This window comes from Trachurus japonicus, chromosome 12, assembly GCF_045865225.1.
Source record: "Trachurus japonicus isolate A0001 chromosome 12, Traja_1.0".
Lineage (NCBI taxonomy): Eukaryota > Metazoa > Chordata > Actinopteri > Carangiformes > Carangidae > Trachurus > Trachurus japonicus.
The window spans coordinates 8,659,877-8,685,612 of record NC_140918.1 but is presented as its reverse complement, the minus strand read 5'-3'; the positions used below and the strand labels follow the sequence as shown (position 1 = coordinate 8,685,612).

Here is a 25,736-nt window from a genome sequence, read left to right as displayed (position 1 = left end):
AGCTTTGTTTATAATTAAACTCTGATATCATAAAACATGGCTGTCAGCTCACGACTGCTTGTTTTCTCTCTAATGAATTGCTGCGTTGATCAAACTCGGACCTCCTCTTCTCTTCTTCTCATCTCAGGCATTATGAGCTGAAGCGCAACGAAGACATCGTGTGTTTCTTCAACGACTTCAGCGACCACCTGGCGGAGGAGGCTCTGTGGGAGCTGTCACTCAAGATCAAACCCAGGAACATCGCCCGGCGCAAGACGGACCGCGAGGAGAAGACCTAGGGCCCGGCCGGCGTCGGCCCTCTTGAGACTGACCTCCAACTGTGCTTCATGACACTAACTCCACTTTACTACAGACTGAGAGAAAGACGAATGGAAGCTACTTGCCGCTGGAGCGAAATGGGAGAACTCACTGTGTGGAATGCAGAACAAACTACAAGACGACTGAAGCGCGGCGGCCGAGGTTTACAAAGAGCTCTGCTGCTCTGGGAGATTAAAAAATTGGGATTACTGTGGCTGTGGCGTTGCAACGGGGAGACTAATGATGGTGAAACAGGAGGAAGGGTCCTGGTGCCAAGAAGGAGAGAAGAGAAGAGAGAGTCAGTCGCACAGAGCGGGCAGGGAGACGCTACGGAAATAACCAAAGTCTGCTCCCTGGGCTCTCTGTTTTAGAGTGGAGCTGTTGTTGCGTGTGTGTGAGATTGAGATTGAGATTGAGCTGAATGGTCCATTAACTCTCCAAGTTGCTCCTTCCTCTTCCTTTATGTATGTGCCATTTGTTGGTCATCTTCCTGCGACCCCCTCTCTCTCTCTCTCCCCTCCACTCACGACGAGTTCCCACCCTCGGAAAAAACAGCAGAACCTCGAGAAACGACCTGCCGTGAACTGTGACGTCGACATGCAGGCTGCGGACCGAGGTGGGAGGAGCCCGCGTGATGGAGGGGGGTTTGAACTTGACGAGAGGATGACCATTAGAGACTGGAACCTATGAGTTTGTTTTGAAACATTTTTTTGTGTAAGAATCATGTATGGTTATGAAATGTATTATATACAGTGCTCCTTTTGTTCTTAAAAAGGATGTTTATGCTTATGAGAAGAGCTTAGCTTCTCCCAAGTGCCATACATATGTGCACTAAAAAAAGCAAAGCAAAAACACACAAAAAGATAAATTACTAAAGATGCTGTGATCTATGTATGTCATAACTGAATCATTGTGTGCCGTGTTCAAAGTGTAGAGAACCATAAGGCAATCACAATCATGTCCCAGTCAGTCATGTCGCTGTGTGAAAGTGTTTGTGTGTGACTGAAGTCCTCGGTGACTTTGTGTGTGTCATTCCAAAATGTGCTGTAGTTAAAAAAAAAAATCATTTTGATTCCTTTTTGGGATAATGGTCAAAAACCAACACATCACACTGTGTTCTCAAACTCCAATAAAACAAACAGCTCTGTTTCTATACACACTGTGTCACTCACAAACTCCACCTTCTTTGTTAAAAAAAACAAAACAAAACAAAACAGAAACTCCCTTTAAACCTTAATAACGGAATTAGGGATGCACATTTTTTCACTTCAGATCCGATCCCGATACAAGAATTTGGATATCTGCCGATACGATACTATTCCGATACCAGAGCTTTTTTTTGCTAAGGGTTCAATTTTCGATTTTTTTTTCGATTTCCCCCCCTCCCACCTAAAGCTATGGTCTATGTAGGGGTGTCGAACTCATTCAGGGGCCACAAACAGCACAACTGAATCTCAAGTGGGCCGGACCAGTAAAATAATAGCATGATAAGGTATAAATAAAAAGAAGAACTTTTCCCTTTGTATTATAAGATGTTTACAGTTAAAAACATATTATGAACAATCTGAAATTTCTTAGGGAATTTCCATTTATTGTTGAAGATGAATAGTGATGCATGGAGAATGAACTTTTCAAAAGTTAAGGCATGAACTCAGCATTTAAATGAAATGATCAACAGGAAACACTCGGTACCAAACTACACTACAGAAACACATCTGTACTGTACATAATCTGATTTGAATAAGTTACTGAAAGACAGAAAGAGGCGACTATAACACATTAGTATTAATATAAGTTAAATATATTAATATTTATCTCTATTAAAACAACAAAAAAATAATAACCGTGTGAATTATGAGGTCATATTCAAAGTGCAAAAGCATCACTGGATTTAAACAATTCAATATCGCCTCCTACTCTCAACCGTATGCATGACCGTCCACTTCAGTAACCGCTCGTCTGACCACAGTGAAAAAGAATCCAACACTATCATGGAAGACTTTCACATATGAAAAGCAAAATATTAGCATATTTGTTGCGCAGTACTAATTACAGTAGAGTTACAAAGAGGCTGCAGCACTAAATGCGTGCAACTTAGTTATTTTGGATATCAATTTTTAAAAAGGCTTGCAGGGCGGGAGTTGAGACTGGCATCATCATCATCATCATCAGTCTTTAATTAACCCACGCTACACATGTCAACAACAGCATCGAGCTCATCTTCACAGCCACATCCCAGCACACACACACCCACACACACACACGGTCCTCAGTGAGGCCGACTACTGGGCTCCAGCAGGACTCTCTTTCCCGGAGGGTTAATGGCTCCGGTCTGTATGTCGCCCTGCTCCGTGATCGCCCGTTTGAACCCGGGGCCCTGGCCGTTTACGGACCCTCGCTGCCACCTGCAGATGTCTCCGTTCAGAATGTCCTGGATGTGCTGCACGATGAGGTTGATGGCCACTGGTGGTGAGAGAGAGACAGGTATGTAGAGATGTTAAGATTACTTTTTTTCTTTTTTTTTATCATCAGGAAGAAACATAGAAAGTCATTTCAGTACCATTACACTCATACAGAGCTAAACAAAAACATGTATTTAGACAATTGTGTTAACATATTCTCCAAGCTATTACTCTCCCTTTCATTTTATAATGTTTTAAATGGACAAAAGAAGTCACATTTACTCATTTTTCCATCAAGATTAATAGACTGGTACTTCAAGCCAAGTAATAGAGATGCTTAAAGCAGTTCAGGTCTCCGTGATCTTATATATCTAATCCACTTGGACCACCAACTCTTAAATTTCTCTGAGTGCAATTTTAGAGCGTGGTATTAAACGCTACAATTAGTTGATCGTACAGATTCCTAAATACCGTCACTTTCCAAAAAAGATTATATCGGAACCAAGGTAAAGGAAGATGCACAGATAGGCTACTGGTCCATTTACCTTACGTAGCACTGAATTGGTAGGAATTTGAATGTTAGAGTGTCATTTGTAATTTAATGACACTAATGACATTAATGATAATGAATGACTTAAATATTCCAAACACTTCCCCTGGGGGAATAGTAACTGGTCCTATATTAATATTAACACAAAAATATCGCTTACTTCTGCTTTAAGAGTTTAGTAATGTAATTATATTTTGACTATTTTTGATTTTACGCATTCATAGTGTTGTGAAATGTATTGATGCATAATAATCGTGATAATCGTAAACCCCATGATTATTTCTCTGACAATAATCGTACCAAGAAAATCTATAATCGTGACGTCTCTAGTGAGGAGTTTGTGAAGCATTTATATGATGTTTGAGAAATTACCATCAACAGGTGTAGTGGCTATTTGTCCTCAATGTCAATGAGCAAAAAACTCAAAAATATCAAAACTATAATAAAAATCAAACGGCCACTGAGACACCTAGGGAGTGAATTTACACAGGAAAAACAGAGTCCATTGTCCAGGCAAAATTAAAGTTTCTTAGGTTTCTTTTCCAATGGCAAACAAACAAAGAACAACGGCCCTTTGCCGCCTCTCGTTGCCCTGGTAAAAAACCATCAGCCCACTGCAAAAACTCAAAATCTTACCAAGAATATTTGTCTTATTTCTAGTCAAAATGTAATTTCCAATTTCAAAACAAATCTCATTATTCTTAAAATAATAATCATATTAAAAAGTAGCTTGTTTTTAGACACTTTTTTTACTTCTTTCCAGCATATTTTTAATTGAAATAAGTAGAAAAATATGATAATGGATCAAGTTTTTCTTTCTTATTACAAGCACAAAAAACTTGCTTTCACTGGCAGATTTACTTATTTCAAGTGAAAATTTGTTTGAAACAAATGAAATTTATCTAAAAACAAGTTCATTTTTAGGTGATGATTCTTACTTACCCATGTTGTCTACTCCCCTTGGAATGATAACATCTGCATACTTCTTAGTCTGGGAGAGAACAAAATAATAATAAAAAAGTCACACGTGCTGCTCAGAAGGTCGATTCTGTAAAATGACTGATAATAACCAGCTGTTGTCGTCCTTACAGGCAAACAGAATTCCTCAAAAGCAGGCTTGACAAACGTCGTGTACTGTGTGAGGATCTGCTCCAGGTCCCTCCCTCTGCTCATGTCTCGCAGAACTACAAAAAAATAATAGGTCAAACCATCGATCAACAACTGGAATATATATAGTGTGATTGGCATGGCAATAATACCTCTCCGAGAGAGTCTGACATCTGAATCTGTGTCGACGAAGAGCTTCATGTGGAACATATCGCGCACTTTCTGAGGGTAGAAAACCAGGATCCCCTCGAAGAGCACCACGTCTGCTGAGTAAACCGTGATCCTGTCTTCCAACCTGTAAAAACACACGGACACACACACGACTCTCATACAAAAGTACTGAGAAAGGAGAGGACAGGTGGTTTCTGATCAGGGGTCAGTCAGTCACTGCTTTTCCTTTTTACCTGGAATGAGTTACAAAGTCATACGTTGGCACTTCAACCACCCTTCCCTCCACAATGTCCTTCAAGGTTTTGTACATAAACTCGTTGTCGAATGCCTCTGCAAAGACATAGAAATAGAAAAACAGCAGGAAAAGCAACGTTTAAATACCTTAATAAGAGAGTAAATATATGGTAATACAGGCTGATGAGGAGGGGGGAAAGTAAATAAAGTGGACTCTGCACTGCACACCTGGGTGGTCAAAGTTGTACTGGCCCTTCAGTGCCTTTGCCTTCTGCTCTGGAGTCAGGACTCTGTAGAAACTGTCCTGGCTGATAATAGCCACTTTCCTCTGGCGGTGGTCCACTTTATTCTGGCCCAGCAGCTCCATGATCTTGGCACAAACCGTTGACTGTGTCAGGAAAAGGTCCTATTATTATTTATGATCAGGCATCAACAATGTTTTGACAGGCTTAAACCAGCACAAAACTATTATTACAATGTGGTTTGTGGAGTGTGGACTGTCCTGGGAGACAAGAGGGGGGGACAACTGTCTTTAACTTTTTTCTTTCTTTTTTTTTTACTTTATTAGAACTTGTTTCATATACACAGGAAGCTTACAAAATGCATAGCTTCAACAAAACATAATGCATTTCACATACATTTTCATACATACAGTTTAATGTAGTATACTAAGACTTTATTGAGGACACAATCCAGAGGTCCATAGGGACTTAAAGTACATAAAAGACAGGCAATATTAAATCGTTCGCTAATATTAATAGTTATGGTCGCTTTTTGGTTTTGACAGAATTTAAAAGAACCGATGGACTGCTTGAGCACACTGTAAAAAGCCACAAAAGATGGTTTTCTTCATGTAAACTTCCTATAAATATGAAATTTTGCCATCAGTATGATGATGTTGATCATATATGTTTCACTGGGCTCCAAAGTCAAAGAATCCAAACAGTACATCCCTCTAAAACAACTTCTGTATCAACATTGTTAGCAATGAAGTTACAAATGTCGATCTCCAGGCTTTGGACAATGGAGCAGTGCCAAAATAAATGAGTAACTGATTCAGTATTTCCAGAGCAGGAAGTGTATTTTACATCAATGTCTCTTTTGAATCTTCTAACCAAATATCATTAGATGGATAAAAATCTATGACTTATTTTAAACGATGTGCCACAGTCTTTAACTGAGGGTTACAACGTGGCTCCAGTGACGTTTTCACTTCAGTGTTTGTTTATCATTGTTAAGGGATTGATTTAAGTATTGATTATAGCAGCTAGCTAATTGGCTAAAATGGAGCTCTTCAGCGTGATAGAGAAACAGTGGAAGAAGACGTAAAATTAAAAAAGAAAAGACAACGGTGCTGTGTGTTTGTGAAGTATTAGAGGCTAAATGTTTACAAAAACGAGGGGCGTGTCAGCTGCTTTCACACTTTGATTATTGGCAAACTGAGCTAGGCTACCGTGTGATGCTAATTTCCGTCGACCCGGGGAGAGTTCATCGTTCTCGGCTGAAACAGGACCGACCTTGCCGCTGGCGGTGCCTCCGCTGACACCGATCAGGAAAGGGCGGTGTCGTGGCCTCTCCGTGTCGTCCGGCGACCCGAGAGCATCCATTAGAGGTCCGACAGAAGAGGAAAAGTCAGTAGAAATAACAAGATAGCTTCGCCGAATGCTAGCTATGCTATCTGTTAGCAATAACAACCAGCGGGCTGTTCTCGCGAGATCGAACGTTGTCTCAACACGAGAGGTCAACACTGGGTCATCTCAGAGCCAGTGTGGTTGTATCAGAGCCAGTGTGGTTGGGTTGATTCAATATTTACATAAAATAAGATACGTGACTACAATACGTTTAAAGCGAAACTGAAATATTTATTAAAGATATGAAAATAAAAGTTTGGGCACCCCTGGTCAAAAATGTCTGTTAATGTGAGTGGAAGATGAAATGATCTGCAAAAGGTATAAAGTTAAACGTGAAACACACTTTTGCAATATCAGTGTATTATTTTTGTTTTCTACAAGTTTAGAGTGAAAAAGAGAGACAAAGCAGCACCTTGCAAAAGAATGACAAACCCAGGAGACTTGAGCTCTCAGATAATTTTGACCAAGGTATCAGACAAGCTGTTTACGATTTACACGCTGTGATAGTTTCCATAGGGGGGGGGGGGCTTCTAGGTACTAACTATGCAGGGTGGCCAAACCTGTGCTGCGGGCCCTCGTTCTTTTTCTGTCATTTTGAAAATGTAAAACTTAACTTTATGCCTTTTGGATATAATTCATAAACAGTAAGGGGTGCCCAAACTTTTGCATGGCATGCCACTATATGAATAGTTTTGGTTGTAGTTGGGAAAACCATGGGATGGTAGAAAACATGCTTTTTCCGTTATCTTTATGATCAGGTAACGGAGGGCTGCTCACATTGTATCACAAAAGAACATTAGCAATAATAATTTTAAAAAAAGTTTACATTTATTATGATTATCAGTAAATATAAATATATTTCAATATAAATACATACATAAGCACACTATTATTGTTTTTCTGGATCTTTGTCTGATTTTTCAGTGCCTTCGCTACATTGTCTCTTGTCTTTGCTGGATTCGTCCATCACTATCTCCAAAGCAGTGCCTCCTTCAATCCTCCTCACAGTCTCTCCTTTGGCTGCAAGGATCTCCTCAATGTTCCTAAAACAAAGAAACAAACAACGTACATCAATCACGAGTCTTTCAGACATATAATGTGTGCAGCTTTTATTATAACAAAACCAAGACTTTCTTTAGATCCTCTGAAAAGCCTTAAACTATCACTGACACGCTTTTTAACAGTCACCTCACAGACATGACTGGCCACGCTTCATCTTATATGTCCTTCCTGCAATACTACTTACTGTTACCTTTATGACTGTATTCAGTTAATCTATTGCTCCCATATGTTTCTGTCATTTGTCAATCATATAATCACACAATTCAGTCTAATTGTAAAGCATTTGAGTCGCTGTTTCTGAATGTGCTCCATGAATAAACAGACTAGACTTGTTTACATCTTCAGATCAATTACCAATATCTTCCTCCTGAATTTAAAGGACTAAATTGGGTTTAATAGTTATGGCTTTATTATCCTGAGAAGTTAAGAGCAGCACCAACCTCTTTCCTTCCAGGTCAGAGAACCAGCGCAGGTTATCAGCGATGATGTGGTGGTTCTTACACCCTGGACATGTCACTAGCACTACACCTTTGTGGTATGCCAGCTTTGATATCTTCTCTGTGGATCTAGTAGAGCAAACCTGTAAGTAAACATGACACAACCTGCCTATCAGATTTATGCGAGGGAGAAAAATGAATGAATAAATAAATAAATAAATAAATACACCACAAGACAACCACAAAAACTGGTTTAGCCACTGGAGGATTTCTGGTTCTTCTACCTTGCATGTGTAAACAAGATGGTAATGTGTTGTCTGGATCTTCCCGACAGCGTCGCTTCTGATGCTCGGTGAAGTGGAGATTCCTCTGCAGCTGATCCATCCAGCTTCACCTCTGTCCGCAGGTAACAAGAAGCACCGGGGCCTCCACGGGTCCTGCCGGGGGGAGAGGAGCACCGCCCCGGCTGCTGCGGTCGTCGCTGCGCCGCCGGGAGGATGGAGGTGAAACCCGGCGGCGGTGCTCAGTCTGGACAGGGCGTAACCACGGCGACACAAGCGGCCGACAAACACCATCGTCTTCTTTCGGTGAGAGTGTGGTGGTTATTATCCCCAAAAGGTCAAAACACACTAATGTAAACTCAACATGACAGCTACAGTGCTTCTGAGATACAACAGACGAGTCTCACGTTGGTTTCACACGATTGCGTGTGTTGTGTTGTCGCGGTTCGATGACGACATCTCCAAAGGGTATTTTCAAAATAAACTTTATTGGTAAATTGTTTTGTTCTGTTTTTTTCTGTCCATCTCGCGTTATTAGTTTGTTTGTCCCTTTTTATTTTATTTTATTTTTTGTTTTTGTCATCGCCTTTTTGTTGTGTGTCTTTGAAAAAAAAAAACTTTTTTGGTAAATTGTTCCTACCACACACAAAAAACCTGCTTATTATTAATTAATGTGCCATTTCAAATGTAGCTACTTTATTTATCTCCGGGGGTCCTAAAGCGAATATCTTTCTAAATAGTGAGTTAAGAAGTTATAACTTTCACCGGGGTTGTCATGCACCATCCACGCCTCAGGTCCTCTAGGGAGAAAAAAAGAAAAAAAAACTACATCAAACAAACAAGTAAACAAACTGGTTATGGTCATGTCTTTGGACACAGCCACCAGGGGGTGGCATACAGGCTTTGGACATGAAGACTTTCCTCCCTGCTGTAAAATTCCTCAAGGAGGCACAAACAGGTGTTGTGGTCAGATCCCGGTTGGGGGCATGTGGAAAATAGTAATAATGGAGACACAGTACAGCCCGATTATATTAGCAGGGTATCAATATTGTGCTGATTTGTGCACAGACAGCTGTCATCACCTCATTGTTTGCCAGGGCTTTAGAGAGAATAGCAGAAAGGAAAGGGGTTATATTATGCATTTATGACAAAACAGTTTTGACCATTGTTCCAGCCGGCTAAGGCCAAGGCTGCTGCAGGAGTGAAGAGCTGAGCTGAGTGACAGTCAGTATAAGTGACGTTAGTTTAGTGAGCTGGTGGTGACTGAAGGGTGTGTTCCCAAATCCTGCTCGGAAAGGTGGGGAAGCTTGTTCAGAGGAAGTTGCAATCAGTCTGATCTGGGAAGATTTCCCAGAGCTCTCTGTGCTAGGGACACATGCAAGTTTTGTGTATTATACTCCTCTCCTATTGTCTTGAATTAATTGTGAATAAAAGAGCAGTCTCTCACACTGTATCACTTATTAACCAGGACAGAAAAATGTCCTTTATCTCTTTACGAAGAGAAAGAAATTATAGAAACCAAGAGGTGAGACTGCCTGTATTAGGAAATTGCTACTGGTTTAATATTACAATATATGCACAATTAATTTTTACAGGAAGCATTCATTCCTTATTTATAAGACCCCACATTAAGGCAGCATTTATTATTCAGTAGGAACACTCCTCTCTGAAAGTGTGATTATAGACTTTGTGAAATGGGTCTGATAGGTGAGTGAATGGTCTTTGAAATGAAGCTGAGCACATCTACGACAACACCTTTGGTCAAGCAATCTCCATCATACCTGTCTCTTCACAGATTGACTCAGTGGTGGTGAGAGCTGATCTGAGGTCAGGACACCTCGTTCTTCTCCTCAGTGATAATGTTGTTCTTGTTGTCGGGGCTCTAGCTAATTTGGGGCCTGAGAACTTAATCTTATCAGATAAAACAGATGTTGGACATAATTATGGACATCATTTTGGTGTTGTAAAATGAGAACAAACCCCAATCTATTACAATGTCATTACTGAATGTTTAAAATTGCAATAATATTGTATCATGACCAATGTATTGTAATATCATACTGTGGGACCTCTGGTTATTCCCACCCCTTATTTCACAATACCTAAAAGAAGGCGAGGCAAGGCAATTTTACTTCTGTACCACCAACAGGCAATTCAAAGAGGCGTAGAAATACAATAAAATCAAAAACAGAAAAACATATTTAAAAAGAAAGAAAGCAAGAAGTAAGACAGTAAAAGAATATAGTAATTAGAATGATTGAAATCATTAAAATATTAAAATCAAAAACAGAAAAATACATTTAAAATGTTACTACTCCTTTTCAGGCTTTTTTTTTGGTTATCAGGAATTATGTTGTCTGTGAGCTTGTCTGTTGGTTTATTTGGTTTTCAGCTCGTGTTGTCTTATATAGGCTATAATTTTTTATATATATAGCCTATAAGCTCGAAAAATTAATTGTGAAATGAAAATGAATGAAAAGAAAAAGAAAGAAAGAAGACAGTAGCCTAATAGCAAGTAAAATAGCAAGTAAAATCATTAAAATGTTATATTTAATTAAAAAATAAAATGAAATGAAAAATTCGAATGAAGAGAAAAACACAGATTCTTTATTTGCTCATTTTGCCTGCTTATTATCATTATTTAGCTTGTTGGTTTTGCCTCATTCATCAATTTATACAGTAGTTGTTTTTTTTTGTATGACTCTCTTGCTACCGCCGTGCTTTTATTTTGAAAGCGGCGCTGAGGTAAGGACTTCCCCCAGCCTTGTGCAGCAGCAGCAGCAGCAGCAGCAGCCGCCGCGGTTTGGTTTGTGCTTCCTGACGGAGAGAGAGAGAGAGACGCACTGTTTGTGCTTCGCCGCTGTCACTGTCGTACTGGGGCCCCGGCCGGGTGTCCCACTGCCCGGCCACAGCCACCGAGGAGGCGGCGAGAGAGAAATGTGTCACCCGTGTGTGGAGGAGGCGAGAGACACCATCTTTAAAGAAAAAACAGGTGGGTCCTTTTTCCTTAAATTGTCTCTCTCTCTGTGTGTGTGTCGCGCATGTTAGCCCGTGCGGTTCAGAGTGGTTTTTACTGCCGCAGCGTGAGCGTGCTAACCGGGCATCGGTATGAGACATCATCGTTTCCTCGTCCCAGCCTGTTGTGGGGGAAGACCAGTTTCCCAAAAGGTCGCTGTCTGGGTTGGATTACATGTTATCATTACAAGTCAGCAATACAGCAATATACAGCCAGGCACTTAAACCCAGATTATTATCATTATTAGCTAATCAAATATCCTCTATCATCATATAGCCTATCAGTCACATCTGAAGGCCAGTGGGATATTATTTAATGGTAATAACACAAACAGTGTATATTAATTATGAATATACATATGAAAAACAATAAAGCCAAGATGATTAAACTGCAGCATTTCCACTGGAGAATTGAATTGTGTCTTTTAGAGCTGAAATGATGAGTTGATTCAAGTGGATAGCTAGTCCATCAACAGAAAATTATTAGGCAACTAATTTGATACTGGATTAAATCCTTCTATTCATTTTGGAGGCAAAAAAAATGTCAAATATTTTACTCTTTTCTTTTTAAAGCTTCTCAAATATAAAGATTTGATGATTCTTTCCCTCTCACATGTTGAGCAAATCTAATGTTTTGGACTGTTGGTCAGACAAAATGAGACATTTGAAGATGTCACCCTGAGATGTGGGAAATTATAACGCAATGCTACTCTCATTTCATCAGATCAGTTCATCTATGAAACAATGAAATGATATTGAGCATTTGTTAGAGCCCTTGTGCACTGGTAAATTCATATTGAGTTGCACAATATTGCAGTGATTCAACAGGCAACAGGTTTAGAGCTCATAGGTTGGAGATGTATTTGTATTATCTCAGTGTAAGATCTTTTATAGCGTCATTGGAGTCATTTGTGGTAAAGGGCTATACAGTATATGACTGTGCACCGTTGGCCATATAACTGGCCACAATAAAGGTTAACAGCACTAGTAGTCAAATTATAAAAAATCCTAACACACTTTAATTGGGTCTTGCTTGTTTCAGATGTGAGATTTGAATAAGAGCGAGTGTGGCGTCTCCTCCTGTGCTGTTCCTCAGGAAGAAGAAAAGTAGGTTTTTGTGAGCCAGAACCAGTTTGATATGGTCAGGACTAGCCCTGCCTGTCTGCTGCTGCAGTCTCTTTAATGTCACCACCAGTCTGCTGTGCTGTTGGCTGCATGGGCTGGTCAGATGGCCTGAGATCTGAAGCTGCGATAACTCTGTTTCCTGCAGATGGGCCCATCCAGAAGGATTTTGTTTACAAGGAACAGAGAAAATCTCATGTTTTGGAAGGATCTGTGATGTGATCCCCTTATCACCTGCCGAGAACATGACCCTGAATCCTTTATACCTACACCCGCAGCTCTTCATAACATTACCTCAGGAACTACACGCAGTGAGGTGTTGTGGCTTCATATAAAACCAAGCAATATGGCAGATTAATAGATGATATAATGTATCTTGCAGCCAGAAGTTTCAAAAAATCCTTTATGAGATTTAAAAACCATTAGAGACTCTTCTTGTTATAAAAGGCTGATACTGATCGTATTAAGCAGGACGACGACCAGCAGCTCCGAGGTGTATGAAGAGCAGTATCAGCTCAAACAGGTTTTTTTTTCAGAGCTCTGTTATGTCTTTTGTTTTTTGAAATGACTAGCAGACTCCATGGATGCAGCAACATGGATGATAGAGCACAGAGAGAGGCGAACTGTAGGGCAAAACAATACCCCGAGCTCTCTGTTTATAACAGAGGATCACCAGACTATACTCTCACAACAAGCACAGGCGTGATTTAAAAACAAATCTACCATATTTTCACATTGTATACCCCAAATTATTTAATATTAAACTATAGACTGTATGATATAAATACCACTATTCCAAAAACCAGTATGCGAAATCTGCAGAATATAGTTCAACTAAATCAAACCAAACCCAAACTTGACCACCCCCCCCTCTCCAGTCCCAGCTGGTACAGTCCAATAAAGCTTACTGAAAGTGGAAGTTGTCGGGTGCGTTTTCATGAAAACACCACAAGTTTCTGACCTAAAATGGACTTATAGCTGAGCGATGGGCCAATGATAAAACTAGTCCACTGTATACGATCACCAAGGTTACATATCTGTAATGCTGTATAAAGCAACAAGTTCTCAGGTCGTAGAAGCTGGAAGTAGAAAAAGAGTTGTTGTGGATCAATTCTTTATTGAACTAAGGTTTGGGCACTCATCACTCAGACTTCTTTCTATTTGTCTGAGACCTTGTTAAACTTTTCCTGTACCTCCAGTCCAACAATGTCAGCTGTCAACTGTAGGTCTCAGACTGTTGACAAATAAGGGTTGGAACAACCCACACTACTAGTGAATGAATGCCAAACGTATTGTTCCTTGTTGGTCAACCATCCACGCTGAATCATAGCGTTGGAGTGAATAATGAGGATGGAGGAGAATCAGTCATCGGCTCCATGATGCTCTGTGTTGCTAGGAATTGGTAGATCCTTTGGGTGTAATCATGTACTTAGATGGAAATTGAGGTTGTTGCAGGGAGAACATTTACAGATGTGGCAAGCAGAAAAAGCAGAAATCAGACTAATGGAGTAAAAAGTTCAAGTCTTCTATGAATGATAGTCTTTTTCCCCCTATTGGTTGCTGTGGTTGAGTTATTTCTAGGATACTTTGTAATTGAGGGAAAAAACTAAACTTCAGTCGACTTTAAGATCCTTTCAGAGGGAGATATACTATTGGTCAGGTTGCCTTTTTTAGTTTGTTTTTTTGCTCCCTTTTCCTATTTGAACACAGTAGAGAAACACTCGTGTCCTTGAGGAAAATTATCCTTGGCCCTGTGTAATGTATAAGCCAGGTTCACCTGTGCCTCGCTCAGCCCATGTGTCAGAGCGTCATTGACAAAAAAAATCACCCACACAAAAGCAGCTCTGTTCAGGAAACAAATTCAGGGGCGATGTACCAACATAAAGCTGCAAACAGAAACCAAAAGAAGAGTCACCATGTAGTCAGTAATGACCTTTTTCTTTGTTTTAAATCACATTTTAATCTTAGTATTAGGATGCTACGTATATTCCCCCGGTTGTTTTTGTTGTAGATTACGTGCAGTTCATCAGAAGAGAAGTTAGTGGTGTGGTGGGTGGAGGCTCAGGAAGACGTGCAGCGTGATTCACAGACGAGATAAGCAACTCGCAGACTTGTGTTTATTTTCCAGGATAATTTGAAACAAAGCTTGGATGTTCCTTTGGACTAAAGATACCACCAGTGACGGCGCGCACGTGTGTGTGTGTTATGTCACACTTAGTTTACAAGATCTTTGTTTATGTATATCCTGGATGGACATACAGAAGCTCAGGGTTTGGTTTATAAGGCAAGGCAAGGCATGTAACGTTAATCTTTATGGTTGAGAGTTTACTTAGACTTTATCAGCTCGGTCATGTGGAAATCCGTTATCTTTAGTTTGAATTAGGAAATGTACCATCTGCAGTTTCACACAGTTTCAGTCTAAACATATTTACTATTCTGTTCTGGTTTGGTTTTGGTTGTGTGTAGCTGTGTGTTGGGACAGAGACTTTATTTGCGTTGGGTTAAAGATGGTCTCTTGCTGTTTTTAATACCACGTGAATGATGATCATTTCGAGGTGCTTAGGCAGCTGTTGGCTTTCTCTCTCTGTGTGTGTGTGCTGTAGTTTCTGTGTTGAGGTAAAGCAGCAGCCCAACAGAGGAGGCCCACAGTGACTGTACTGCCATTCTGGTTTGAACTGGATAAAACAATGCTTTTTTTGTGACCACTTGACCAGCTATCCTCTTTCATCCTTCTTCCTGTAAGTAAGAGTTGAGCAGAGAGGGAAATCCAATTTTTGGAGGGTTTTTGCTTTCACCAGTTTTGTGTTCAAAGATGAAACAAGTGAGAAGACCATGATTTTTAATTCTCTTAGATATACTGTAAGGTGGGACTTGCCCACATTAAACTTATATCCCATGTTATATCGTATTCCAGAGCTGACATTAGGCTTTGAAACAGCTTAGATAAGAAATTAGAATATCTCATATTGCTGTATTTTTTGTGGTACTCACAGATTTACTGTGAGAGGAAGTAGCCCAATTGTGGTTTCACAGATGTACTCAAGCGTAAATGGAGAGTCCTCTGCTTGGGTTACTTGTTACATGGTCATCAGCCGAGTCACACTTGATCTCTTCCATTTTGCTGAGACAGTATTTACGTCAAAGTTCAACTTCTCATTCTTTTGCGTTTTTTGAGAAATTTGAGCTTTGTTTCTAAGGATACCATATTGATTTAGAGGATCACTGTAAATACTTTGGCATTATGGAAACATGGCCGTACCGGAAAAGAAAATCAAAGCTCATCGGAGCAAATGGAGAAACTAGGTCTTGTGCAAACATGTGTGCTGTGTCAGAGCCTGTGGTCATTTTGCTTCCACCTGCTCTGCGGTCTGAACTGCTGCGTGCTGTCGGGATATGCCAGTCAGATGCCTGGGATATCCCAACCAGTAAATATAGTGACTGACAGTATGTGACAGTATGTGACTTTACAGTATGTGCCGCCAGTCTGGTAACACATGGACACCTGGCGTTAATGGGATAGTTCAACATTTTGGCAAATTGGCCCATTGCCATAATCGCTATAGTCATAGCAGTAGGTTCGTTACCTTTAATTGTCGGTGCAAGCTGTTTTTAGAACGGCAGAGCAGAGGCGCGAGTTGCTCAGAGCTACGCTACGGAGGCTCATGGGATTTCCCTCATCAAACTCATCAAATACACAATCCAACAACTCCAAAACGCTGTCGTGGACAAGTTGTGACCTGCACATTCACCACGCTATGAGATAATAATAATGGAACGTTACAAGACAGAGTTGTTTTCGAGGTAAATTCATGCAAAACCGCTGATGCGCGTTGCCTTCAGGGACAGTTTTTCAGCAAGCAGACTCTGCATTTACCTCGAAAACGGCTCCGTTTCGTAACGTTCTGTTATTATCTCATAGCGTGGTGAATGTGCAGGTCACAACTTGTCCACGAAAGCGTTTTGGAGTTTTTGGATTGGGTATTTGATGAGTTTGATGAGGGAAACCAAGAATTTCCATTAGCCTCCATAGTGTAGCTCTGAACAGCCTGCTGCCCGGCTCCGCCGTTCTAAAAATAGCTTGCACCGACAATTAAAGGTAACGAACCTACTCCTAAAACTATAGCAATTATGGCAATGGGCCAATTTACCAAAATGTTGAACTATCCCATTAACATACTCATTGGGCTGCATGTGTGATGATAGGTGAACTGGACTCCTTGGAGTTGCTGAGTTGCAGAAAAGAAATTAAACATCAATATCAAAAACTCAGTTCTCTTGTCAAAGAACTAATTACCAAAAGCTAAATAGAAAGCGTTGCCCCTTCCCCCCGATGCAGGAGCAACAGTGCAGTCCAAAGCAACAGTGCAGTCCAATTGGCGATCAACACTATGTAATTAGGTCTGATGCAACTGTGGGGGTTTTTTTGTTAGTCAGTCAGGCACCTCTGGCTGCAACCCAAAGGAATAATATTTTGCAATGCTAAGATTTTACCACAAGCACATAAAGTTTTCCCCATTGTGTTGTAAAACTGACTCGTCAGCAGATTCCTCAATTTTCTGTTTTTCTTTGTTTTTTTCTTCTTCTTCTTCAGATAAACCATCATGATTCCCATCACAGAGCTCCGGTACTTTGCTGACACGCAGCCAGCGTACCGAATCCTGAAGCCATGGTGGGACGTCTTCACCGACTACATCTCGATCGTCATGTTGATGATCGCGGTGTTCGGTGGCACGCTGCAGGTCACGCAGGACAAGATGATCTGCCTGCCGTGCAAGTGGGTGGTCAACCGGTCCTGCGAGACCATGCCGGCCCCCAACATGACCACCCCTTACGTCCTCGAACCCAAAGGTATCCAATACGACCTTGACCGCCATCAGTATAACTACGTCGATGCTGTCTGCTACGAGAACGAACTGCACTGGTTTGCCAAATATTTCCCCTATCTGGTGCTACTCCACACCCTCATCTTCTTGGCCTGTAGCAACTTCTGGTTCAAGTTTCCCCGCACAAGCTCAAAACTGGAGCACTTTGTTTCTATCCTCCTCAAGTGCTTTGACTCCCCATGGACAACAAGGGCTTTGTCTGAGACCGTGGTGGAAGAGAGCGACCCCAAACCTCTGGGAAAAATGAACGGCTCTGTGGACAAGAAGGCCTCGTGCGTAAGCGAAGATGTGGAGGCGAGCGTCCCCATGCTTCAGCGCACCAAGTCCAGAATCGAACAAGGAATCGTAGATCGCTCCGAAACTGGGGTGTTGGATAAAAAAGAAGGGGAGCAAGCAAAGGCCCTTTTCGAGAAGGTCAAGAAGTTCAGGATACACGTAGAAGAAGGCGATATCGTCTACCGTCTTTACATACGCCAGACCATCATCAAAGTAATCAAGTTTATACTAATAATTTGCTACACAGCCTACTATGTGCACTACATCAGATTCGATGTGGTGTGCGCGGTGAACCTAAAGAAGCTCACGGGGTATAGCACATTCTCTTGCGCGCACCCGTTGGCAACACTTTTCAAGATCTTGGCCTGTTTCTACATCAGCTTGGTGGTGGTTTACGGTCTAATCTGCATGTACACTCTGTGCTGGATGGTCAGCCGCTCCCTCAAGAGATACTCCTTCGAGTCGATCCGGGAGGAGAGCAGCTACAGCGACATCCCAGACGTCAAGAACGACTTTGCCTTCATGCTGCACATGATCGATCAGTACGACCCGCTCTACTCCAAGCGCTTTGCCGTGTTTCTGTCGGAGGTGAGCGAGAACAAGCTGAGGCAGCTGAACCTGAACAACGAGTGGACGTTGGAGAAGCTGAGGCAGCGCATCACCAAGAACTCCACGGAAAAGCTGGAGCTGCATCTGTTCATGCTCAGCGGGATCCCGGACACGGTATTCGATCTGATCGAGCTCGAAGTGCTCAAACTCGAGCTCATCCCAGACGTAACCATCCCGCCGATCATTGCTCAGCTGTCCAACCTGAGGGAGATGTGGCTCTATCACACACCAGCTAAAATTGAGGCTCCAGCTCTGGCTTTCCTGAGGGAAAACCTGAAGGCTCTCCACATCAAGTTCACTGACATCAAGGAGATTCCTCTGTGGATCTACAGCCTGAAGAACCTCAGCGAGTTGCACCTGACCGGGAACTTGAGTGCGGAGAACAATCGCTACATCGTCATTGATGGGCTCAGAGAGCTGAAACGGCTCAAGGTGTTACGTCTCAAGAGCAACCTAACCAAGCTGCCGCAAGTGGTGACGGACGTTGGCGTGCACCTCCAGAAGCTCTCCATCAACAACGAAGGAACCAAACTCATGGTGCTCAACAGCCTGAAGAAAATGGTCAACCTGACGGAGCTGGAGCTGGTCCGCTGCGATCTCGAACGCATTCCTCACTCCATCTTTAGTTTGCACAACCTGCAGGAGATCGACCTGAAGGACAACAACTTGAAGACGATAGAGGAGATCATCAGCTTCCAGCACCTGCACCGGCTCGTGTGCCTGAAGCTGTGGTACAACCAGATCGCCTACATCCCCATCCAGATCGGAACACTTACCAACCTGGAGAGGCTGTATCTGAACAGGAACAAGATCGAGAAGATCCCCAGCCAGCTGTTCTTCTGTCGCAAGCTGCGCTTCTTAGACCTGAGTCACAACAACCTGACCAGCATCCACGCCGACGTGGGCTTCCTCCAGAACCTGCAGTACTTCGCCGTGACAGCAAATAGGGTAAGAATGAGACAAACTTTCACTATGTTGTTGTTTGAATGTGATTAACTCAAAGGCCAGATAAGGTCAACCCTTATAAATTCTTAGACTTTCATGGAAGTTGCAGCCTTAGAGATAAGCACATGACTGAGGCTTAGACAGCGTTTCAGATACGTATCATCAACAGATACAGATACAGTGTTGTGTCTTTCCCATGTTTAATTTTGTCCTTAGAGATGTTAGACTTTGCTTTATTTCATGCAGAGAAAGCGTCTGAAGTTCAGGTAGCTAAAAGACTGAACACCCTGATGTGAACTTGGACCGTTTATCTGCTCTCCAGGAACAGAACCACAGTCATGTTCTGTACACAGCAGTCAAATGAACTGCTAGCATTTAAGATAAACGTCCTGTTTGGAACGAAACACAGGCTTTTTTTTTTTTTACTACAAGTCTACTTTCATTTCTTCTTTCAGGCTAATAAATAGAAACCATTAAGGAGTTCAAAGCTTGTGGTATAATTACCAATTATTTCTCCAAGAGCACGTTATGATTCTTTGAACATGATTCCCCCCTCAGAGAAGATGATAAAAATGTTTTCATCTCTTGTATACTTCCTGAGACGCGAACCCTTTATTTAGGATGTTGTTTATTTCAGTTGCAAAGATCGTTAACTTGAATATTTCGAGGGCCAAGCCAAATCCTGCCATTACAGGATTTTGAAGACCTCCAAAGATGTTTCTTTTGGGTGGGTTCGTCCATTTACTTTGCGGTGCAGTAGTCGAGGATCATTTCAGCCTTAACTACATGCTCTTTATTGGATTTGCATTATAGGAATTCCAGTCTGAAAGATGCAGTATGTTGTTCACCATGAGAATTTAGAAAAACAGCATTTTTACTCAAATGCATTTGCACAGGATCATGTGTTTTCAGTAAAGGCTACTATTACTGCCATTTTATTGTTGTTGCTTGTGTGGTTTTACACTGGAAATAGGTTCCAGCAGGTTTGCGAGCAGCCAAAAATAGCTCCATTAAATGAGACAACTCAAGGTGTCTCTCGTGTGTTTAAGGCCTCTCTCGCCTCCTTTGCACGTTATCAATTCAAATTAGCTGTGTAATTGTGAATATAAGTGTCCATGTAGAGGGGATGCGATTTCTATGGATGTTAATGAATAATACCTGCTTAGAGCTTAATGGTTGGCTTTAGATAGACACAAAGAATGCAAAGGAGGACAAGACGTTCATGGCACATAAACATGAAAAGGCTCAGAGAATGCATGACTGGCTGCTGGTTTTAAATTATTTGTCGATGCTTTGAAGCTATTTTGTTTGTTTTTGTCTCACCGGTGTGATACATTTGTTATGAAACTCAGTCTAGACAGCAACTTTTTTGTGCATTTTAATCTCATTTTGGTTTGTTTCCTCTGCTGGGGCTTGGCTGGTGCGGTGTTTTTTTTTTGTTTTGTTTTTATCAATTCTGTACCATCTAAAAATGAACAGGATCTATAAATGAACCATTCTCCACTCACTGTGGTGCAAAGAGCTGCTTCTTTTTTCCTCATAGCCTCATTGCAAACCTTATATCCCGGCCTCATTTGGCCATGGCATATGGATTAAACATTGAACAGCTCAGACTTTATGTTGACTGATAACTTAACACCCTTCATTGTTCTGCCTCTTGCCCCTCTCTCCACTTCAGATCGAGACTTTGCCCCCGGAGCTGTTCCAGTGTAAGAAGCTGCGCACGCTGAATCTGGGAAACAACTGCCTGCAGACGCTGCCATCGCGCTTCGGGGAACTCACCGGGTTGACCCAGCTGGAGCTGAGAGGGAACCGTCTGGAGTGTCTCCCGGTGGAGCTGGGCGAGTGTCGGCTGTTAAAGAGGAGTGGCCTGGTGGTGGAGGAGGACCTGTTCAACACGCTGCCGTCCGAGGTCAAAGAGCAGCTGTGGAGGGCCGACAAGGAACAAGCTTGAAGCGAATGTTAGTGGTTGAGCTGAGCTGCCAAGGGAGAGAAGTTTGATCTGAGAAACAAACAAGAAGTTGATTTTGTTCATAAAGAGAAGCAAAAACCTTGAGAGGTTTGCAGCCGTGGGTCCGCAGAAAAGTGACGACGAGGCTTCAACATGGATGTCAAAACTTCAAGACCTCCGAGCAATCTCTAGGCTCATCGTCAAGGAAGAATCTCTATAACCAACCTTAGTCATGATGAAAAAGGTGGTTTTACTAATGTGGCTTTTCTGTAATTTCCTCCTAGTTATATAAAGCTGCAGGGATGCAAGCAGGCCATGTCACGTATGCATGCCATAGTAGGACCTTTCTAAAGCAAACCTGTTTATAGGAAACAGCCAAAAAAAACACAGAAAAAACACAAAACAAAACCCGCTGCACGATTCAGCCTTGCCAGTGAGCTCAGCGTGCTGACTATCACTTCTTTGCTGGCCGAGGGATACATGCACAAATGGAACAAGCTGAACGCAGCGTTTGCCTGACATTCCTCTGGCCTTGAGAATCAAAATTTCACTTTTTACATTTGCAGTTGCAGTTGCAGTGTGACCGAGAATGCTGGCAGATGTTATAGAGGAAAAATAATAGTGCAACTGACAGCAAAGTCTACTGAGGCATGAAGGTTTGGCACTTTTTTTGTTTTGTTTTGTTTTCTTTCGGGGCTCTCTGTTCTGCTCAACATGCTTGGATGCATCTTTTTATGCCGACAGAACGACTGATGGTGTGATGAGGATCGTCACAGCTTAGGCCTTAACTTTAGAAGACTTATGAAGTGACATCAAAGAGAAAAAGCGATGTCACGTGGGAAACAAATGGGAACAAACTCTACAGTACAATGTCTAAATACCCTGCAGTTGTTAATTTATAATGCCGTCCTGTGGGCCGGCTCTTTGTAAGCTGGATGGGAGCTGGGGAGCTTCTTCTTGGGGCTTTTTTTTTTTTATTTTGCTTCACGAAACATCATGTCTCCTCTCATTCAGACATGTAACCGAGCTTTACCTTGTTTTGCATGACTAAGCATCACATACATTACTGATGTGTCTTATAAAGGTGCGAGACGGGCTTTTAATCGGTGCATTTGGACCCGTTGAGACAACTTAAAGATGTGTAATCATGCTCTAGGCCTCTGAATGAGGCTGATTTGTTTCACAGTCAAGTAATAAGTGATGAAAGTTCAGTCAGTGAGCGTGAGGGTAAGAATTTATTTGAAGTTTTTTTTTTTTTATGGAAGATAGACCTGTAGCCAGAGATCTCAAGTGACCTTTGTTCAACTGAAGGCTAATATGTTTCTTCACTGACTGTAAGACTGTAATTATACAGCGTCGCTCTGTCCATATAAGTTTGCCGTCCCTGTATTAAAGCTACAGAGGAGGCACGAACATGGAGTAAACTCCCTGCCACTACAGCTGATTCAGTTGTTTTTATCAAGTTAAAACATGCGAGCTTGCACAACGCTACTCATACAGCTGCTAGATAATATTATAAACCGATAAAGGGTGGAGCAAGAATCAAGGTACTTTTTCTGCTCGGTGCGATTTTGAATTATGAGATTAGATGATTATCACTTATATGGCACCTCCAAGCGGACGAAGCGAGACAGGAGAGTCTTAACTAGCTGCCAGGTACTGCCAGTCTCAGAGATAGAGAGAGATAGAGAGCAGTGTTGATGTTAGTGACTCAAGTGCCCAGCTGTTTGTAGGCCAGCCACGCTATTTATCATGCTCAGTTTACTCGCGGGGAAACTGGACATTCATCAGCACTTTGTTTATCCATCCAAGAGCAAAATGAGGACAAACAGGAAATTACAGAGCGGAGGAAACTGGTTCTGACCGACCTACACAAGGGAAACATTTATTCACAGAGAGAGTATGCAGAATATGCGGTCTCCACATGCATGGTGCAAATTAGTGCAAACAGTGCTTTGTCTGCTTGAAACACTTTTCTTGTTAAGACCCTGGATTTTTAATGGCATCATTTGGAGTCTACCTGCTACGTCGACTCCAGCCAGGCATCTCTCTCGTTGCTAATATGGCCTTACCTTTTACAAGCCGTACGCCCTGTTAATGATCACAAACATCACGCTCCTGTGTTGTTGTTGTTGTTGGTTTTTTTTCTTTTCATGTGCTGTAAAATGTATAGCTGAGGTCTTTATTTGATGCATATCAAACATACGGTTCTTTGGTCTTATTGTTACCAGCTGTTTCTTTGTTCTCTTCGTTTGAGCTCTTGAAAAGTTCGACTGTAACGATACAACTGCACCTTTTGTTCACAGTGAATTTTGTTTCACTGAGGCCTTGGCTTGGCCTTAAATCCAAAATGACCTTGGGGTCACTTGTAAAGTGCACCCGCACAGTCTTAAAAAGCACAGTCGTGTTGTCGTGAATGTGTTGAGTAGCAACCGGTTTTGAAGTGGGAAGAAAGGTCAAAGGCAAAGTTGAGAACAAAAAGCAACAGATCTCGGTTTTCCTTCACGTTTATCTTTTGATATATCTGCTTTGGTTTTATTTTCAACGGTGCCAAGTGTGAGAGCGAAATATTATTTTTTTTATTACTTTCTACAGACGGTGATTGTTGACCTGTTGGATGCCAAAAAAAATGAATGCAAATTGTCAAATCATTGAGGTACAAGCATATTTCACTGCAAATAATGTACTGTATACCTTTTTTCTGGTGAAGTAACATGGCTCATCATTGTAGTGGTGCAGTGCAGAGCAGTGCAGTGGTGCTGACACCAAACATCTCCCTCCTGCAGTGCAGCACAGAGTGTCAAGTTAATCTGTTTTTTTGTTTTTGTTTTTGTTTCTAAGAGTCTGTTTCATCCTCATGTTTTTATGGAGAAGTTCTGATCAGGCCGTGTCATTAAAACAGGTGTTGTCGACTTGTTTTTTTCCTTTTTTTTGAGTCGAAACAGGAAGCCGTGGTAGATATTTGAAACTGCAAATCAAATTACAAATAAAAGGCCATGGATATCTATCTACACCAGTCAGCCACAACATTAAAAGCACTTTCCAGTTTTAATAATATACAGTAGTGTATACTGTAGTGACTGATGTATTAGGAGAACTCCACTACTCTTGAAGTTTTGAGAGTGCCATAGAAATCTACTATACTCAGGAGAGATTATCCACACGTCATCAGAACAAGTGACTTCACCAAAAGTTTCCATCTTCTCTACATGTCCACTTATTCTAATATTAGGCCTTTTCCCTTTCTCAGTTTTTGCCGCGGTCAGTCTGCGTCAGCATTACGACACACCGCTACCGCTCAAATGTTTGACTTTGTCTTTTCCCCCCCCCTTTCCTGTCAAGTCTGCATTAATATTCGCAAACGTTTGGTCTGTCATTCCCGAGTTACTGTGACTGCGGACACACACACACACACACAGCCCCCCTCGCAGTCACTTCCCCTCTCTGAGTCACGGGTTGAGCATGTTTAACCTGCAGCCCCCACTCCCTTTCCTGCACGTCAGTGTCAGTTAATTAGTGCGAAGGTCTGACATGAGGTCAGTCGGCCATTTGCAAAGCACTGAAAAAGGGGGAAGTTTTTTGGTGACTAATGAAATTCCCCTTGGTTGCTAGAAATCTACAGCACTTTGATTAGTATCATGTCTCCATTTAAACATTAAATAGCCTCAATCTGCACATTTAGAAGACGTCATTTCACTTTGTGCTAAAAGAGTTTTGCTTTTCATGCTCATGTTGTGTCTATTGAGTTTATGTTGAAGTGTGAGATATTGAAAATGTGTCATGTGTTTGTGTGTGTGGAGCTGTGTGATTGTGATCGGTTTATTCCCACACTGAAATTAAAAAGCAACCTGTGAGTGACTTTGCTATAGTTTCTTTTTGGACAACGGCTCCTGTCCCCCAAAATATACAATACAAGACGAGACTTCACAACTTGAACGGAAACGACCGTTGACAATCTAATAACACACTGTAAACGGAGAGCGAGCTCAGGCAGCCTCCAGTGTGGGCATTGTGTGTAACATAACATAACAACAGACCACGGTTACACACCATTTGACTTGAACTAAAATAAAAGAAAGAAAAAACTGCCATGACTGCATTACATTGACATCCAACCTCTACCTGTGTGTAAAAAAAAACGGTTTTTAAATTCATGATTGTATTTGCTTTGTGCGATAAATCCGTCTGTATTAATTAATGATGCCTGTGGATCAGGGATGAATTCTTCTTGGGTTTTCACATACATTTTATTTCACGGCATGAGTTTGTCGATGCTGAACCTGTGTGCAGTATAGCCATATGGAATAGCCGCCACCCCAATTAACTCCTCCTCTCCTCCCTGTTGCTGAATATAAAAGCCTGAAGCCTGAAAAGCTGGATGGACAGATTTGTTTTGATCAGCACTGTCTGTATCGCACGTGACAAAAGGCCTTTATCAATGAATTGCTGCCAAGTGGATTGATCACTGGCTTTTTAAGCGGGACGTCTGTATCAATGAACAACTGAACTTTTGATTTCCTATAATGTTCAGACCCTACTTTTGTACCATTCTGACACATGATAATAAAATAAACACTTAACACTAAATCCGGTTGCAAACGAGATGTTAATTTCCCACTTGGCGGACTTTTTTTTTCTCCTTCTCTTATGGGTTTTTACTGAGAGGCAGTTTTTAAAACACTTAAGAAGCAGACTAATGGACCTTTTTTTATTATTATTAACATTTCATCTCTTCTTGGCGGAGAAAATGCAAGTCTAATTAA

General features: G+C 41.6%; 4 protein-coding genes across 5 annotated transcripts in view; 2 read left to right on the top strand and 2 right to left on the bottom strand.

The window, feature by feature from the left end:
• Positions 1-1,452, top strand: part of rapgef1b (Rap guanine nucleotide exchange factor (GEF) 1b) — a 50,760-nt gene extending 49,308 nt beyond the window's left edge. For both annotated transcript variants that reach the window (XM_085793003.1, XM_085793002.1), the window contains exon 27: positions 128-1,452. In XM_085793003.1, the coding sequence (XP_085649129.1) occupies positions 128-278 (151 nt within the window). In that variant the 3' untranslated portion in view covers positions 279-1,452. The remainder of the gene's footprint in view (positions 1-127) is intronic.
• A 423-nt stretch (positions 1,453-1,875) lies between these two features.
• On the bottom strand, positions 1,876-6,475 carry uck1 (uridine-cytidine kinase 1). The gene is made up of 7 exons (XM_085793001.1): positions 6,279-6,475; positions 4,990-5,149; positions 4,761-4,857; positions 4,509-4,651; positions 4,339-4,433; positions 4,192-4,240; positions 1,876-2,760 (listed from the first exon to the last, which is right to left on the bottom strand). The coding sequence occupies exons 1-7, from the start codon at positions 6,366-6,368 to the stop codon at positions 2,567-2,569; spliced, it is 828 nt and encodes a 275-aa protein (XP_085649127.1). The 5' UTR covers positions 6,369-6,475; the 3' UTR covers positions 1,876-2,566.
• A 730-nt stretch (positions 6,476-7,205) lies between these two features.
• Positions 7,206-8,602, bottom strand: dnlz (DNL-type zinc finger). Its single transcript, XM_085793000.1, has 3 exons — positions 8,176-8,602; positions 7,895-8,034; positions 7,206-7,435 (listed from the first exon to the last, which is right to left on the bottom strand). Exons 1-3 carry the CDS (start codon positions 8,464-8,466, stop codon positions 7,282-7,284), a joined length of 585 nt encoding a protein of 194 aa, XP_085649126.1. The 5' UTR covers positions 8,467-8,602; the 3' UTR covers positions 7,206-7,281.
• A 2,404-nt stretch (positions 8,603-11,006) lies between these two features.
• Positions 11,007-25,560, top strand: lrrc8aa (leucine rich repeat containing 8 VRAC subunit Aa). The gene is made up of 3 exons (XM_085792999.1): positions 11,007-11,164; positions 16,901-19,025; positions 20,701-25,560. The coding sequence occupies exons 2-3, from the start codon at positions 16,911-16,913 to the stop codon at positions 20,974-20,976; spliced, it is 2,391 nt and encodes a 796-aa protein (XP_085649125.1). The 5' UTR covers positions 11,007-11,164; positions 16,901-16,910; the 3' UTR covers positions 20,977-25,560.
• The last annotated feature ends 176 nt before the right edge of the window (positions 25,561-25,736 follow it).